Below are 15,986 nucleotides of genomic sequence, written 5' to 3'. Positions count from 1 at the left end.
AACAAAACGTGGTCCATCCATACCATGGAATATTTCTCAGCCATAAAAAGGAACGAAGTCCCGATACATACTATGATGTGAACAAACCTTGAAAAAATAATGCTGAGTGAAATAAGGTGACACAAAGGTCCATATGCTGTACGATTCCATTCATCTGAAATGTCCAGAACAGGCAAATCCATACAGACAAAAAGCAGATTATTGGTTGCCTAGAGCTGGGGGGTTTTGGGAAATGGAGCCTGACTGATAAAGAGTCTGGGGTTTCTTCCAGGGTGATGAAAATGCTCTAAGACTGATTGTGAGATGGCTGCACACTGTGAATGCACTAACAGCCACTGAGCTGCATGTTTTAAATCGGTGAAGTGTATGGTATGTAGATTTTATCTCAAAAGAGCTGTTATAAAAAGGAAAGAAATTACTTATGGCCAAGAAAGAGAGCCGCAGGATCCAAGAGCAAACCTCCTGGGGTAGGTCAGGGAACAGCTGACCACGCTGAGAACTCAGGGCACACAGAGGTAAGAGTAACTCAGCACCAGTGGGGAGGAGGAACTCTCCTGCAAGAAGAAAACGATACGTGCCAAAGGATGAGGGGACCCAGGGGAGAGTGAAGCGCCGCAGAACTGGTAATTGAGGTCAGGACACACCACCAGGGCCTTGTTCCTCGTTTTTATCCTGGGGCGCTGAGAGTTGCTGTGTTTTTAAGCAAAGGATGACACAGTTGGGCTTGTGCTTCGGCAAGCTGGCTCAGCTGCCACATGGAGGAATGGACTTCAGGAGGCCAGGAGGGGGCGCAGGAGACCAGCGAGACACAGGGTGTGGGTGGAGAGCCTGGAGCGGGCACATCTGAGCAGTCTCTCAGAGACAGACCAATGGGACTGGTGATGGTTTGGCTGTAGGGGGTGAGGACAAGGGGATGTTGAACCTAAAACCTCAGTCTGGTCTATGTAACAGAATGAGGGCTGAGGCAGTTCAGTTTTGGGGCTCCACTCTGACCGACAAGCAGAGGAGATAAGAGGAAATCATGAGCAAAAGATAGAAATACTCTCCTTCTAGTGAGAGCTTCTAGAATAGCCCCCCAAAAGGAACAGGAAACCCCCAGGTCAGTACATGGTAAGGAGAAGCCAGCATAATCATGCTTCCTCTGGAAGGTTCCAGGGCAGCTAGCCGAGCCCCCGCCCACTCTCACCTGTCCTCCATGATGCGGCACATGTTGTAGATGGCACTGTGGCCCAGGTGGGTTCCCAGGAGGTTACGCATCAGCTGGGACACAGAATGCACCATCACTGGGATTGGCAGATATGCACCACAAGGCCCCAAACTCCAGCCCCTCCACCAGCCTCGCACGCCACTGACTCCAGCTGCCACGCTCCTCCCAAACACAGAGGCAGCAGAGCTCCCAAGAGCCACCAAAATCCTGACCTCGGCTCAACTGACTGGGAAAATGCCACCAGTTTCCCTTCAATAAGCCGTTGTTTGGCCATCCCGAGAATCAGACAGCCATTCACTGAAGACAAGACAGCCCTTGTCCCGTCTGTGTGCCAGGCCTATAACCTCATCCTGGGGAAGAACTTTCCAGGACAACAGCTTCGCAAAGTCCCACCTTCCAGCAGGGCTCACAGAGCTCCTTGACATTGACGGTGCGGCACAATGTGACAATGAATAGGGGCAGGCTCGCGGCAGGCAGGCAGTTGTAGCAGACCACGGCATCCAGCACCTGCAGGGACACCTGACAGACAGGAGAAGTCAGTGCTGCTGCCCAAAGGGAGGCAGCACCCCAGGCCTCCTGCCCACCTCCCCTACCTAGTCTGTGACTGTCACCCATCCCCACTGCCACAGCAGCCTCCCTTGGAACCCCACGGGTGAGCACCTGGGGTCACTGACTACACCCCAGGCCCTGTGGGCAGCAAACACTACATCATACATCTTTTTCTTTTTCAGTTGTAGTAAAAGTATAACAAAACATCAACCGATTCGACACCTTTTACGTGTACAATTCAGCAACGTTTATTACTACATTCACCATGTTGTACAACCATCAAAAGCATCTACTTCTAAGTTTTTCCAACACTCTGAAAGAGAACTTGGTGGCCCCTAAATGTCACTGCTCTTGATCGTGACCCCACGATGGAGATTACCCCAGCATCCTTACTTCCAGGTGAGGCTTCTGAGGCTCACCCAGGTCACATGGCAGTGTGTGGCCAGGCAGGGCGGGACCTCAGAGCCCCAGTTCTCAACTGCGACAGGACCTGGCCTCCCCAGAATGAGACTGAAAGGAACCATCCCCTGAAGAGGTAGCTACTGACCTCTATGTCCACGGAGGACGAGGTCCGGATGCACAACAGACAGATCATGCTGTGGAAGGAAATAACAAGGTGACCTCAGAGGGCATACCCAGGAGGCAGGGTTACCCTGTTTTACTCTTGGTTATGCTATAAAATCAATCACATGAGGGGCTCGCTCTTCCTTAGGGTCCCCTCACCCTGCAAGTATCTGGAAGCCAGCACTGCTGTACCAGCCCATTTTCAGCACTGGGTGTTTAGCATGAACAAGACAAAGCCCTAACCTTCAGGAATTACACTCAGTTTTTTTTAAAAAATGACAACAGCTACAACAAAAAAGCAAATAATAATAAGTTTGTTTTAAAAAAAGAAACACCACAAGGTCAAGCCTCAAAGCATCAACTTAAATAAGGGTGGCTATCTCCACTTCCAGCTTGTCCACTTATTTGATGATTCAACAACTTTGTTCACCTGTAAAGCGGAACCTAAGACCCAAGACAGTGGGACCGACTACTATCACAGCTGCAGCATTTAGGTCTGTATCTTACTGAACCATGGATGCGATGTATTCATCAAGGTAACAGCTGTTGAACTTGACCAGGTTCACAAGCACCAGCAGGAATTCTGAGGATAAGCCCACGTCCATCCACTGCAGGACAAACTCAGCTGGGAGAGAAGAGGAGGACAGTGGTCGGCATGGTAGCGGGACCTGCCCTCCTCCTCACCTTCCTGCCCAACAAAGCATGTCCTAATTCTGATAACCTTGGGAGTCCCACCCATCAGGCACCTGGGAAGACCACAAACCAGGCCCGAGAGACCTGGGCTGGGGACCGCATGGAGGAGACCCTGAGCCAGGATGGTAGCAGCACTGTGTGCTCTACAGAGGAGCTATGACCCCGACGTAGGTGGGCATGACAGTCACCCAGGGCACATGTCTAGAAGGCAGATCCCTGGACCCCACCCTGAGAGTTTCTAGAAGGAGATGCAAGTGCACACTTGGCTCCCAGCCAACAGCCTTCGCCAGGACACCTGAGAGTGCTCCATGCCTGGACCTGCCTGGAGGTGGGCCAAGCTAGAGGCCATTTCTGGGCAACAGAGCAGCAAAGCCCAAGGCAGACTGACTTCTTCCTCCCTCCTCTTCTCCCCAAGATGGCGTTAAATCTCAGAACTAACCGAGACCTGACACCATCAGTGTGACAGGGAGGAAGGTAAGCTGAGGTGAGTTGGGAAGTGGAAGAATGGCAATGAAAACAAGCACGGGGCAAGGAGGGATGAGGAACACACATCCTGGGGGCCCTCTGGGCAGGACATCCGACCTTGACAACCAGGCCAGCAGCTGCCTCTCCCAACCACAGCGCTTAGCCCTCCTGCCTGCTTACTATGTACATTCCTAGGTGCCCTCCCCAGGGATTTCAAGTCCGTGGGCCTGGAGCGAGGCCCAGGTGTCTACATTTTTAACAAGCCCCCAGGAGATTCGATTCCCGTTACAGCCCAACCTAGGTGAGCCTGCGAGCAGAGCCACGTGGTGCGGTGTCCTCTGCACTTATGCTTGAACTGCAGTACCCTGCCCAGTGCTCAGCCTCCTTCCCAGGCAGCATCCCAGATTAAATAAGATCACAGTGGCCAAGGAAACCTCACACCCAGCATGGCACCCACCCAGCTCTTCTTCCAAGTAGGTTATGTGTCTCCCATTGTCCGTCAGGGCCTTGAACACTTCCAGCCTTTCGTGCAAGTCTTTGTTCGAAGGGTAATCCTTTATGACCTTGAAGAAGAGGGCACGGAGCACACCCAGGCGGTCACCCTGAAGATAAAACCATAGGGTCAGCAGAGCCCTGCCGGGATCTCATAGACCCTGGGCTTCCCAAGAGGCTGCTAAGAAGTACAAAGTGTGCCATGGGTGCCAAGACTCCAACTTGGGGCCCTCCTGCCACGCATGGAACTTGCTGTGGGTGAGGAGTCAGAATGGGGGGGCTGAGACTGGGACCCATTGCACTGGTCAGCAGTCAGCAAACATGTATGCAGCATCTACAGTGGCTCTGGGTCTGGGCATAATGGTGGGCTTGTAGCAACCGGCAGTGCAGTGCCTGCCCTCCCAAGGCCCACGACCAGGGACAGACACGTTTTGCTCAAATACTACTGACAAGGTCTAACCAAGCCGAAGCCCCAGGGCAGGCGCAGTGAGAGGGGATGGGGCCTTGATTAGTAGCTGAGACAGGGAGGAGGAGAGAGAATTGCCCAAGAAGGGAGGGAGGCTCCCAGACAGGCAAGTGGGAGGGAACTCTCAGTACTCAGGAAATGGCAGGGACTGGTGTGGTGGGAGCACAGGGAGTAAAGGGGACGAGGAGAGCCAGGTCATCATGACGGCTCACCAAGCCAATCACCATCCTAAGGGTTCTGTGAACTGCCTCTTTTAACCCTCAAAACATCCCAGAGACAAAAGATATGACTCCCATCTCCATCTTCCAGGTGAGGGCCTAGAGGGCTGCAAAGACTTGCCCAGGGCCCCACAGATGCCCAGTGAGGTGGTCCAGCTCCAGATCCCCCTCTAGCCCCTCAGTCCCATCCCTCAGTTGAACCCCTTGTAACATTTCAGTCCCATCCCTTGGCCCTCCCAAAGCCCAGAGCCCACACGCGGTACAGCAGAAGCAGTCACCAGGCAGCCTGACACCACCCACTACCCCATCCTGATCTGGGCCCAGGAGACCTCTCCCTTACCTGGCCCTGCACGATGGCCTTGAGCAGGGCCAGCACTGCATGTCGTGCCTCTGGTGGCCGGTCTGGCTGCAGCAAGTCCGCGACAGCTTTCCACAGTGCTTCCACGGCATGCTACCACCAGCGAAAATAGGATGGGAATTAGGGGAAGAGACAATCAGCAAAAGACAGCATGACGGGGCCTTCTGACTTAGAACTCAATCCCTCTAAAGCCCACATCGAGTGGGTCTCCTAAAGCCATTATGACACGAGGCCTGACGAGAGGAACAGCTCCAAGTGGGTCTCGTGAACCCTCACCAAACCACGGGCTGGGGAAGGAGGATGCCATGGAAGCTGCCTTCTGGTGTTCCCCAGAGACAGGCAGGGAGTCCCCACTGAGAGCTTGCTCAGATGCTGGTAGAGAAGGGCTCTGGGTGGCATCTCAGAACCAGAAAAGCCTCAGGGGTTCCCTGGCCTGCAGCCTGGCCCAGAAACCCTATTACGTGGCTTGGCTTGGCTTCAACACACCAGTCACAGGCCAAGTGGCATCACACACCTGCCCCACCTCTACCTGCTAAGGAACAACTCCGCGGGTGATTCTGGAATCTGCCTCCTTCCGGCTCACGCACACCCAGACCATGGGGGTGCCCGGTCCTGCTCCCTAAAGCTACCCAGGATCAGTCTAGTCCTACAAGAATTTACACTCACACTAGTGTCACCTTCCCTTCTCCACGTTAACCACCCCCACTTCCTACAACCAGGGTTTCTGGACCACTCACCCTTTTGTGGGCTTGATCCTCTTACCAGAACTAAAGAGGCCGTGGCTGTCTGGATGTGTCTGACCAGCTCAGGATACACTGGCACCCTCACCTCCCTTGTCCTGTTCACAGAACTCCTAGCAGTGCTGCCTAAGCCTACACTGGCCTTTTGCAGCTGCAACAGACACGACAACTGAGGACAACACCAGCCTCCTAGGCCTGCAGTGTTTTCACAGGACGGGAACTAGGCCACAGCTCCCCTTTTATACGCCTGTGCAGGTAACTTTCTGTAAGGAAATGCTGATTTTTTACATTTATCCTTGGTGAGGCACAGACTGCCTGTTTCATTTGAACTGCTACAACGCAGTGGTTGCTCTTGCCCTTAGCTTTATGCCACCTGAATCTGCTAGGTGAGACATCCACGCCTCTTCCCAAGTCTCTCACGGAAATGCTGGGCAGGGCTCAGGCAGAGCCCCAAGGTGCTCTGATAGCAGTTCTCAAAAACCAGCTGCCATCGAGTCAACACCATGGTGATCCTGTGGGTATCAGAGTAGAACTGTGCTCCACTGGGTTCTCGATGGCTGATTTTCCAGAAATAGATCACCAGGCCTTTCTTCCAAGGTGCCTCAGGGTGGATTGAAACCACCAACCTTTTGATCAGCAGCTGAGCACATTAACTGTCTGCATCACCCAGGGACTCCTCAGCAACTACTGTACTCCCAAAATGACAACTTCACACCTCTATTCGCTGGACATCAGGATAGCGTGGAACTATCTGGCATGAGACTGCTCGATACCACCAACCAGTAATCACTCCCAAAAAAGCAACAAAGCTGGTGTGCCCTGAATCATTCTCTCTGAAACCATTCTCTTTCCCGATGTTCCCTTATTTTCCCCTGCTCCAATTTGTGATACAGGATAACAGGTAAGTGTTCTTTTTTGTAAGCTGCTACAAGCCCTTTCTGGGATCTGCTAGAGAATCCTAAATCCCTTGGCTTTCTGCCACCACAAATGACCAGTAGTGCTCAAGACATTCCCAGAAGCTTCCCCATCACTAAGATGAAGGCTGAATTTCTTGAAAACAGTACCTATCATTAGCAAAGTTAACAGTGTCAACAGTCATGCCAGGAAGAACAAGCTCAGGCTTTTAAACAGCCCTCATGCATTCTCTCAAGTAGCCCAACTGGGACAAACCTACCTCCTCAAACTTCTTAGTTTTTGCTACTTCACAGATCTGCCCTATGACCCGGATGCGATTGTTCAGACCACACTCGACACTCAGTTCCTACAGAGGGATGAGAGAAGAAAATACGCCTGCACTCAGGCAACAGATCTCCTTAACTGCTTATCACAAACCACCTTAAAAACCCCACTGTATTTTCCAAGACTGGAGACACACAGCACATCTTTCTGAAATCAGGGGTCACCAAAGAGCTTACTACTTAACCTTGGGGGAGTGAAAATGGGCAATTTGTTTTTCTTTTTTTTAGCTTTTTATTGTGTTTAATGTGAAAATTTACACAGCAAATTAGGCGTACGTGTAATAATTTGTACACAAATTATTCAGTGACATTGCTTACGTGTCATCAGTCTCATTCATTTTGTTCTGGCTGTACCATTTCCAGTACTCTAGTTTCCCTGCCCCCTTATCTTCCCACCTTTGCTTTACAGTAAATATTGACCATTTGGTCTCACACAGGTGATATTTTAAAGATGTTCATTCGCCACAGGTGACAGTCTTTATTTTATGAGTCAATCCCTCCTTTAGCTAAAAGGTGAGCTCAAGGAATAGGTTCAGTTTAAGGTGCAAATTTTTTGGAGATAAAATTCACATGACATAAAACTCGCCACATTAATCATTTTAAAGCATATGACTCAATGGCACTGATTATATTCACAAGGTTCTGCACCCATCACCGCCATCTAATTCCAAAATATTTTCATCACCCCAAAAAGAAACCCCTTACCCATCAAGCAGTCACTCCCTACACCCCGCCCCCCAGCCCTTGGCAACTGTTAACCTACTCCCTACTCCTATGGATTTATCCATTTCAGGCATCTTGTATAAGTGGAATCACACAATACATGATATTTTGTGTCTGGCTTCTTTCACTCAGCATCATGTTTTTAAGGTTCATGTGTGTTGTAGCACACATCAGGACTTCATCTTTCTTTATGGCTGAGTAATACTCCATTGCACATACATACATACCCCATTTTGTATATTCACTCACCAGTGGATGTGCATTGGGAAATGGAAAACTTTAGAAATACAAAAGTTCAACATATATTTATGGGCAAAGCATGGTGACAGGCACATGAGCGAGATGCCAAACACACAAAAAAAACAGAACCTCCTTAACCACCTGGGCAAACAATGCCATTCGGGCCTTGTCCAGTCAAATTGGTATCCTTACCTCAACATCTGAATACTAATCTAGCGTGCTGGACCAAGTCACCAAGATCCTGACTTCCTTGAGTCTCCAAAGGAAGGGTGTTTAAGTATCCACAGTGCTGGGGACCACAGCCCTGTACAGAGGGTCACCAGCTACCCACCTCATACAGTACCTGGTGACAGACCAAAAACAGCCTTCCGTGCACCCGCTATTAGGCTAAGAGAGAAGGCGCAGGCAATAAACTCACTCTCAGGATTTCTGCTGTGATGATAAACTCCGTCTGTCTGCCCTCTGCAGACCTGGGATGTGGCCTTGGTGTTCCCAGGCCCAGGAGAATCTTGAACTTCTCCTTCAAGCCTGAATCTTTGCTTGTGGGCTTGGCCATGGTGGGCAGGGAAGCGCGGCGGGGGGGGGGGGGCCTCTGTGCAGGAAAACAGGCAGAGATGTGAGAACCTGTTCGGCCACCCGCCCCACTGAGCCCAGTCGCCAGAACCGCAGGTCTCAGGTAGGCATGACCTACCCTCCCATGGGGACTGGGGGGACCCAACCACGACCAGAAATTAGCGGTGGAAATGCCAGGCCTGACTAGCGAGCAGCTCGGAGCCGCACCCCCGGCTATGTGCATAGAGTCACAGAGTGGTGTGTGTGGGGGGCGGCCACCGTGGGGTCCAGAGAGCCCTAACATTTGTCATCTCTTCACCCCTAGATGAAGGAAGAGCTGTCGAGGGGACACCTGCAGCGGGGACCCCCCTCGTACCCGCCATGCGTTAAAACCAAGGAGCACTTGCAGCTCCGGAGTCTGGCTGAGGCGGGCACGGCGCCGAATACGGCGGGGTCCGCCTCCCCCGGCTGCCCCCGCCGCCTCGGCGCTGAGCAGGCCGGGCGCGGCCGGCTCCCAGGCTCCCCGTTGGGGCCAGACCACCCCACCGTCCAGGGCGACGTCAGCGGTCAGGGCGCCCCGAGCCACTCACCCCGCGCCGCGCCCGCAAGCCGTGACAAGCGCTCACACCCCCGATCCGGAGTCGCCGCCGGAAGCGCGGCCAGCACTTCCGGTAACAATACTGCGCCGAGGACAGCCGCAGTCCTTGCTGAGAGTCGTAGTTACGAACACCCCTCTGGAGAAAAGGCTGGGCGCGTGCTGGGTCACGTGGCAGGCCGCGGGGGCCGCCGGGATGTGTAGTCCGCAGGAGGCCGACATGAAGGCGGTGGACTTGAGGATGGTGACCCGCAGGCCCCGCTGCGTTCAGGGCGCCGGGCCGCGCGGCGACAAGGAGGAGGCCACGCCGCTCCGGAAGGGAGAGGCGGCTGCAGGTAGCGCGGCACCCGGGCCAGGGCACGGGAAAAGAGGCGGAGGAAGGGGCGTGCAGGATTTGGGGGCTGCGGGCTGGGGTCCCGGGCCGCCGCCAAGAGCTCCGAGCCACGTGGGCCGGTGCCCGGCAGCAGCGAGCGAGCTCGCAGGCCCAAGAGTGGCCCTGCGGCCCGCCGTGCGCCGTGTTCCGAGGACACAAGGAAGGGGTGCGCAGGTACTGGGTTCTGGGCGCCCCGCTTCCCCGACCCTTGCCCTGAGCAAGAAAGTTCTCTGTCTCACCAACGTGCCCTGAGATAGGCTGACCTGAGCCAGGCTGTCTGTGGGGCAGCCCCACCTTGTGCTTGTAGCTACTTCCTTCTCAGAGGCCATTGCTGACAACACCCCAGAAGTCCTTCCCAGAAAAAAAAAAAAACCTGTTGCGGTCGAGTCGATTCCGACTCATAGGGACCCTATAGGACGGAGTAGAACTGCCCGTAGGGTTTCCAAGGGGTACCTGGTAGATTCGCACTGCCGACATTTTGGTTAGCAGCCTAGCACTTAACCACTACACCACCAGGATTTCCGAAGTCCTTCCAGCTAGAAACAAAACAGGAAAGGGGGCGGTGCCACAGCATACAAGGAATTAAAGGTTAGGGATAGGTTGCTAACCAAAAGATTGGAGGTTCCAGTACACCCGGAAGCACTTTGGAAGAAAGACCTGGTGGTCTACTTCTAAAGGGGAAAAAAATCAGCCACCGAAAACCTTATGGAGCACAGCTATACTCCAACACACATGAGGTCACCATGAGTCAGAATCAATTTGATAGAAGTTAGTACTGGCACTAAGTATCCCAAGAGTGATTCTAGGCAATGGAAACTGTGCACTTGTTGAGCTAGGACTTGGGTATGATTGGCCTCAATGGGATTTCCCAGTGGTAGTGGAAGTAAAGAGATCTACTGGGACAGAAGCATGGTAGGAGGAACTGGGGCAGAGGGGACAGCAGGTAATGACAGCAAGGTTGGCCAGAGCTTGGACCAGGATGGCGTGTGGACTTCATCATACAGAGTACATAAGGAAGCCCATAAGGAGTTTTCAACAGGGCAGCAACATAGTCCTGTTTGGGTCTTAGAAAGTCCCGTATGATGCAGTCTAGCAGATTGGGGCCACCATGATGGAGGCTGTTACTAGGGTCCTCACATGCTGTGTGGATTTGGTCTGGTGGGCAGCACCATAAGGAAGGCTGGCAAGCCCAAGGATGAGGTGTTCTCTGTGCGTAGTGGGTAGCAGCAGTGAGTGAATAAATGAGGGAGGGAGAGACAGCAGGTAGGGCAGCACCACACCCCGTGCCCATCTGTGGCCCTGGCTGAAGAGACCATGGAGCGCTTTTTTCAGAAGGAAGTCAAAGCCACCGTCCCATGAAGCGCCAGCGAAAGGCACAGAGACTGTGTGTGGCCTACGAGGCTGCGGATGGGAATGGTGAGGAAGGCAAGGAGGCCGATCCACTCCAGGCACAGTGCTGGGAGCCTCAGGATTGGCGGCAGCAGCTGGCGAACATCCGAACCATGAGGAGCAGGAGGGACGCGCCTGTGGACCAGCTGGGTGCTGAACACTGTTATGACCCCAGCGCACCCCCAAAGGTGGGCAGGGGCCCCGCCTGCTCAGTGACCCTTCTCCCAACCAGAGGCATGCTACCTGTCAGGCCTCTGGCAGGGCCCAGCCTGAGACGCGGCAGCTCTTGGTGGCACCCTACCTGCAGGCACACCTAGAGCACTGGGCAGGATCACCTGCTTCATTTGAAGCCACCCAGCAGGTTGGGGTGTCTGTGGTTCAGAACCTCCTGCTCTCCTTTTGGCCAGGCACAGGGCCGGCACATCAGGGCACTCTTGAATGCTTGCTGAGCTGCACTGGCCCGGAGCCTGGGGTCCTCACATGAACCTAGGTTCTAATCCCAGCTCTGCTGGTGGGTGACTTGGGCATATTAGGGACAAACTTCAGTTTGCTTGTCTGTGAAACGAGTGTGATGATCTTTCCCAAAGCAGTGGTGGTAACGATAGCAGCCAGTGGCCATGAAGTGCTGGTGGTATGTCAGGTACGATTCTAAGCACCCTGATAACTCACTTAAGTCACACAGTGATTCTGTGAGGCAGATACTGTTAGCGTCCCCATATTTACAGGCGTCAAAACAGGCCCTAGCCAGGCCCCAGTGGGCAGGAGGCAGATGCCCCGTACCCTACCCAGCGTAACAAGTACAGGTGGGTGAAGGACTAGGCAGGGCCTGCCGACCCCCTGACCCTGGCTCTCTACAAGCAGGTGCAGAGGTACCAAGTGCTGGTCTCGCTGATGCTATCCAGCCAGACCAAGGACCAAGTGACAGCAGGAGCCATGCAGCGGCTACGGGTGTGGGGCCTGACGGTGGACAGCATCCTGCGGACAGACGACAGCATGCTGGGCACACTCATCCACCCCGTAGGCTTCTGGAGGGTGAGCCCAGCCTGGGGCAACAGCAGGGGGCACAGCCTGGCTGCAGCTAGGGATACAAGAGGCTGGGGTCGGGCATCTCTCCTGCTACAGCCCCCACCCCCACTGTGCTGACCAGATTGCGGGGACTGGCTGGGAGCTCCTTGGCCTTTCCTGTTTGCACCCCCTTCCTTCCTCCTCCACCCTGCCCAGCCCTTACCCTTCTGCACTGGCTGCCCGCCCCATTTTCCCTTTGTTTACTCCAAGGCTCCCTGGAGTGTGTCACCCCCCCTCCCCCCCGGAAGCCGTGCACCCTCTAGGAGCCCCAGCATGGCTTCTCCCAACACCCAGCAGGGCATGGGATGGTGGGTGGGTGGGTCGGCTGAAGGCAGCTTAGCAGGTGGAGCTGCTTCCCTTTGGCACTGGCATGGGCTGCCACTTATTAGATGGGTTTTAAATAGACGTAAGGCTTGGTACAGGATGGGAACTGCCCAGCGGGCCTGGCAGTTAGTGGGGGAGCCCCAGGTCCAACCTTCTTCCTGTAGGCCCATGTGCTGTGGAGATAGGCCCCTGGGGCTGCTGGCCTGGCCACTGGGCAGAATGGTGGGCAGGGTGGCCCAGGTGGGTAGGAGGCAGGGATTCAGGCCCACCCTGGGCAGCCTCCCTGCTGCCCTTGGTGTGTTCCCACAGGTGCCTCTTCACGTGCCCTAGACAGGTGATAGGCAGCTTCGTCCACCATGTTGGGCTACACTTCCCACCCCATGACTGACGTCCTCATCTTGCAGAGCAAGGTGAAGTTCATCAAGCAGACTAGTGCCATTCTGCAGCAGCGCTATGGCGGAGACATCCCCTCTTCTGTGGCAGAGCTGGTGGCCCTGCCAGGTGTTGGGCCCAAAATGGCACACTTGGCTATGGCCACGGCCTGGGGCACTGTGTCAGGCATTGGTGAGTGGCATACACCCCCAGGGAGGGAGGTAGGAGCTGCTCCTGGCCTGCTGACTACTCTTGGAGCCCCATGTTCTTGAGACCCATGACTCAGCTCAAAGGGCCAAAAACGGGCTCCCAGTGCTGAGCTAGGCCTCCATCATCCAAACATCATTCTAACAGCCAGAGTTCACATCTGCTGAGCACCTACTGTGTGCTGGTCTCAGAGGGAGCCCCCAGGGACAGACTCAGGATCTGTGCTGTAGGTGGGGAGAGCAGCGGGGGGTATGTGGGCACTGGCAGGCCTGACCTGGGAGGCCCTTCTTGAGGAGAGGACAGGGCGGCTGCAAGCTGCAGGGTGAGGATTTGACCATGCATGAGAAGGAAGTGCATCCCAGGCAAGAGGAACAGCGTTTGCAAAGCCATGAGGCAGGAGGGAGGGCCGGGAGCAAAAGGTGAGGGCAGACTGAGTGGCGTGGGGGTGCAGGCTGGACAGAGGAGGGGGCCAGGGCATGCTGAAGGAGCCCCACTGGCCCTCCCTGGAATTCTTTGCCTGGGCCTGGGGGGAAACTTCCTGGCAGCAGAGGCCCCATGACCTCTGGTGAAGGCAGACCTTTGCCCACCCAGGAGCAGGGCCCAGCCAGCCACCCTCATACTTCTGTGGGACCCTGGCCAAGGGGGTGGGAGCCCCCAATTATTCTGTGGCTCAGCAAGCCTTGGAGGCCGAGGCAGCATTGCCTTAGCCCCTCCTTTGCCCTGTCTGTCAGGGGGCGGGCAGCCAGGAGCCAAGGGCTTTAGTTGTAGTCTGTTGGCTGCCCAGTGACACGGGTGGTTGGGGGGCAGCACCCCTGTATACTGGAGCCCAGCGGGAGGTGGATAGAGTTCTCCCTGTACCCCTCTGTACCCACCTACCGGCCTCTCAGCAGGCACTTGAGCTTATCTGGGCACTATCCTTGTTTGCTTTGTGGTCAGAAGGTCTGTACAGGCAGGGGTCCTTGCCGGTAGTGGGCGAGGGCATGGCAGTCAGGAGTGTTTAAATTCCACCCTCTCTGGCTGGGTCTGTGGGCCAGCCTCCCGCAGGGAGACCCTAGGGGTTCCCCGAAAGGAGCCCTCATAAGGAGACCAAAGCCCTGGCGTCCCAGAGCCAATCCTAACTCTGCCCCTTCCCAACTGGGTGGCCTTGAGCAGGACACTGGACTCCACTGCACTTGGGCCAAGGGGCGACACGTGAAAGTTACCCTCATCGACTACACTGATGTGGGGAGCTTCCCCTCCAGCCGGCCCACCAAGCTCAAGCAATGCAGCTCACAGGACGTGAGGGGGCCCCTGCCTAGGCCTCCTGGCAGAGTTGTCACCTTCACGTCACAGAGCAGAGAACTGCCTGTGGCCCAGGGACACGACCCTTAGCCTGCATGCTCGACCCTTAGCCTGCATGCTCGTCCACACCCCGGGGGCCCCCTCTGTGTGGGGAGGGCAGCACCTTTTCTGGGCTATTTGCAGCAGGGGAAGGGAGCTGGTGTGAGAGGCTCACTTTTTCCTTAGCGTTTTAAACAAGGAGGCAGGGGTGGCGGGGGCCAGGATTTCAGCTAGCTGGGGTAGCCAAGGCCATGGAGAAGGACCTTAGTGAGTGGGCACCCAAGCTGGACTGGCATGGCCAGCAACAGGAGGAGGGGCAACAGCCGAGGTGGCCACACTGCCTACACTGTCCCTGACAGCTTCAGTGGCAGGTGCTGGCTGGTGGGCAGTGACCTCATCGTGGACCAGTGGGCTGAGCCGCTGTCACCTGGGCCTGGTTCCCATGGCCAGTGCCTGGCCCTGGTGGGGCCTCAGGAGATGGGGTAGAGTGCAGCAGGCAAGGCTGTCCCGGGCCAGGACTTGTTCCAGGGAGCTGAGGCCAGGTGCAGGAGTCAGACCCCCCACTTCCCAGCAGTGATGCTGGGCCTCAGCATCCACGTCTATAAACACTGCATGGACACCTCATGAGGCAGTAAGGCTCCAGCATGGGGTCTGGCACCCAGCGAGTACATGACCCTAGTTAGCTGTTCCTGCTGGTTGAGGGGAGTCCAGAGCAGGAACACGCCCCCCCCCCCCCCAGTTGGCACCAGCCTCGTGGGCACAGGTCGGTAAGAGTCGAGACCTCCAGGTTCCTTGGGATAATGGCTGGACCCAAACACAGGGTAGGGTGGTTCTGGCTCTGACCCTGCCTGGCAGCGGTAGGTCAGCAGTTCCTCAGGGGAGGAGGCCGGGCAGACCACATGGCTGCTGCCAGGCCTATACAGCCCTGCTCCCTGCGTGGCCCCTTGGGAGTGCGGCTTTGTTGCCATCCGGAGAACACCTCCCCTCCCCAGGCCAAGTGGGGACCCAGACACCCCTCTACAGCAGATAACCTGGGTACGCACTGCAGGCCCCAGATGCTCAGGAAACAGGTCCCCATCTGCTACATGTCCCTGGCAGTGATCAGTGGCCAGGAGAGAACTGGGGCTGTAAGGAAACACTGGCTGGGGCGTCCACGGAGAACAGGCAACGTCCGTGGGGAGTGCTTACGCCACGACCTGAAGGAAGGAGTGGCCTGGGCAGAGGGGACAGCATAGATGGGACGGCACAGGCTGAGGGGGCAGAGGACAGCATGGACAGAAGGGATGGCACAGGCCGAGGGCGCAGAGGGGACAGTAGGGGCTGAGGGGGCAGAGGGTTCAGCCCCTCATGGGGCAAGACAGGTGTGGTGGGTGGAGCTGGCCCTTGCTTGCCTGCCCTGCCCATCTCCACACAGCTGTGGACACACACGTACATAGAATTGCCAACCGGCTCAGGTGGACCAGGAAGCAGACAAAGGCCCCGGAGCAGACCCGCGCCGCCCTGGAGGAGTGGCTGCCCAGGTGTGTCACTGTGGGCCAGGGCAGGGGGCAGAGGTCAGGGCCTGCCCCACTTGATGCTGACCCCAACTCTGACCCCACAGGGAGCTATGGGGCGAGATCAACACACTGCTGGTGGGCTTCGGCCAGCAGATCTGCCTGCCCCTCCACCCACGCTGCCAGAACTGCCTCAATCAGGTGCTGTGCCCTGCTGCCCGGGGCCTCTGAAGTGCGGGGGACTTGGCCAGGTGGGCGGGAATGCCACCTCTGGCCATGTGTGTGTGTTATATGCCTTTGCTTGAGAGCAGGAGTCTGTTTAATAAAGTCTTGGAGTATTTGC

The 15,986-nt window shown here is 55.7% G+C and overlaps 2 protein-coding genes across 7 annotated transcripts in view; one reads left to right on the top strand and one right to left on the bottom strand.

The window, feature by feature from the left end:
• The window catches only part of TSC2 (TSC complex subunit 2), a 32,722-nt gene extending 23,534 nt beyond the window's left edge, over nucleotides 1-9,188 (bottom strand). For 3 of the 6 annotated variants that reach the window (XM_049905136.1, XM_049905133.1, XM_049905132.1), the window contains exons 1-9: nucleotides 9,096-9,186; nucleotides 8,372-8,545; nucleotides 6,927-7,013; nucleotides 4,995-5,105; nucleotides 3,936-4,080; nucleotides 2,828-2,945; nucleotides 2,304-2,352; nucleotides 1,601-1,726; nucleotides 1,187-1,260 (exon numbers count right to left, since the gene is read on the bottom strand). In XM_049905136.1, coding sequence (XP_049761093.1) covers nucleotides 1,187-1,260; nucleotides 1,601-1,726; nucleotides 2,304-2,352; nucleotides 2,828-2,945; nucleotides 3,936-4,080; nucleotides 4,995-5,105; nucleotides 6,927-7,013; nucleotides 8,372-8,509 — 848 coding nt within the window. In that variant the 5' untranslated portion in view covers nucleotides 8,510-8,545; nucleotides 9,096-9,186. Of the gene's footprint in view, nucleotides 1-1,186; nucleotides 1,261-1,600; nucleotides 1,727-2,303; nucleotides 2,353-2,827; nucleotides 2,946-3,935; nucleotides 4,081-4,994; nucleotides 5,106-6,926; nucleotides 7,014-8,371; nucleotides 8,546-9,095 lie in introns of all 6 variants that reach the window. The other 3 variants (XM_049905137.1, XM_049905135.1, XM_049905134.1) reach the window with 3 other exon arrangements.
• An 8-nt stretch (nucleotides 9,189-9,196) lies between these two features.
• On the top strand, nucleotides 9,197-15,986 carry NTHL1 (nth like DNA glycosylase 1). The gene is made up of 6 exons (XM_049905141.1): nucleotides 9,197-9,435; nucleotides 10,806-11,050; nucleotides 11,724-11,894; nucleotides 12,656-12,815; nucleotides 15,565-15,670; nucleotides 15,751-15,986. Exons 1-6 carry the CDS (start codon nucleotides 9,297-9,299, stop codon nucleotides 15,872-15,874), a joined length of 945 nt encoding a protein of 314 aa, XP_049761098.1. The 5' UTR covers nucleotides 9,197-9,296; the 3' UTR covers nucleotides 15,875-15,986.

Source organism: Elephas maximus, chromosome 12 (genome assembly GCF_024166365.1).
Source record: "Elephas maximus indicus isolate mEleMax1 chromosome 12, mEleMax1 primary haplotype, whole genome shotgun sequence".
In the NCBI taxonomy this organism is placed as follows: domain Eukaryota; kingdom Metazoa; phylum Chordata; class Mammalia; order Proboscidea; family Elephantidae; genus Elephas; species Elephas maximus.
Note: the sequence above shows the minus strand (reverse complement) of the source record. Positions and strands in the feature narration are given on the sequence as shown.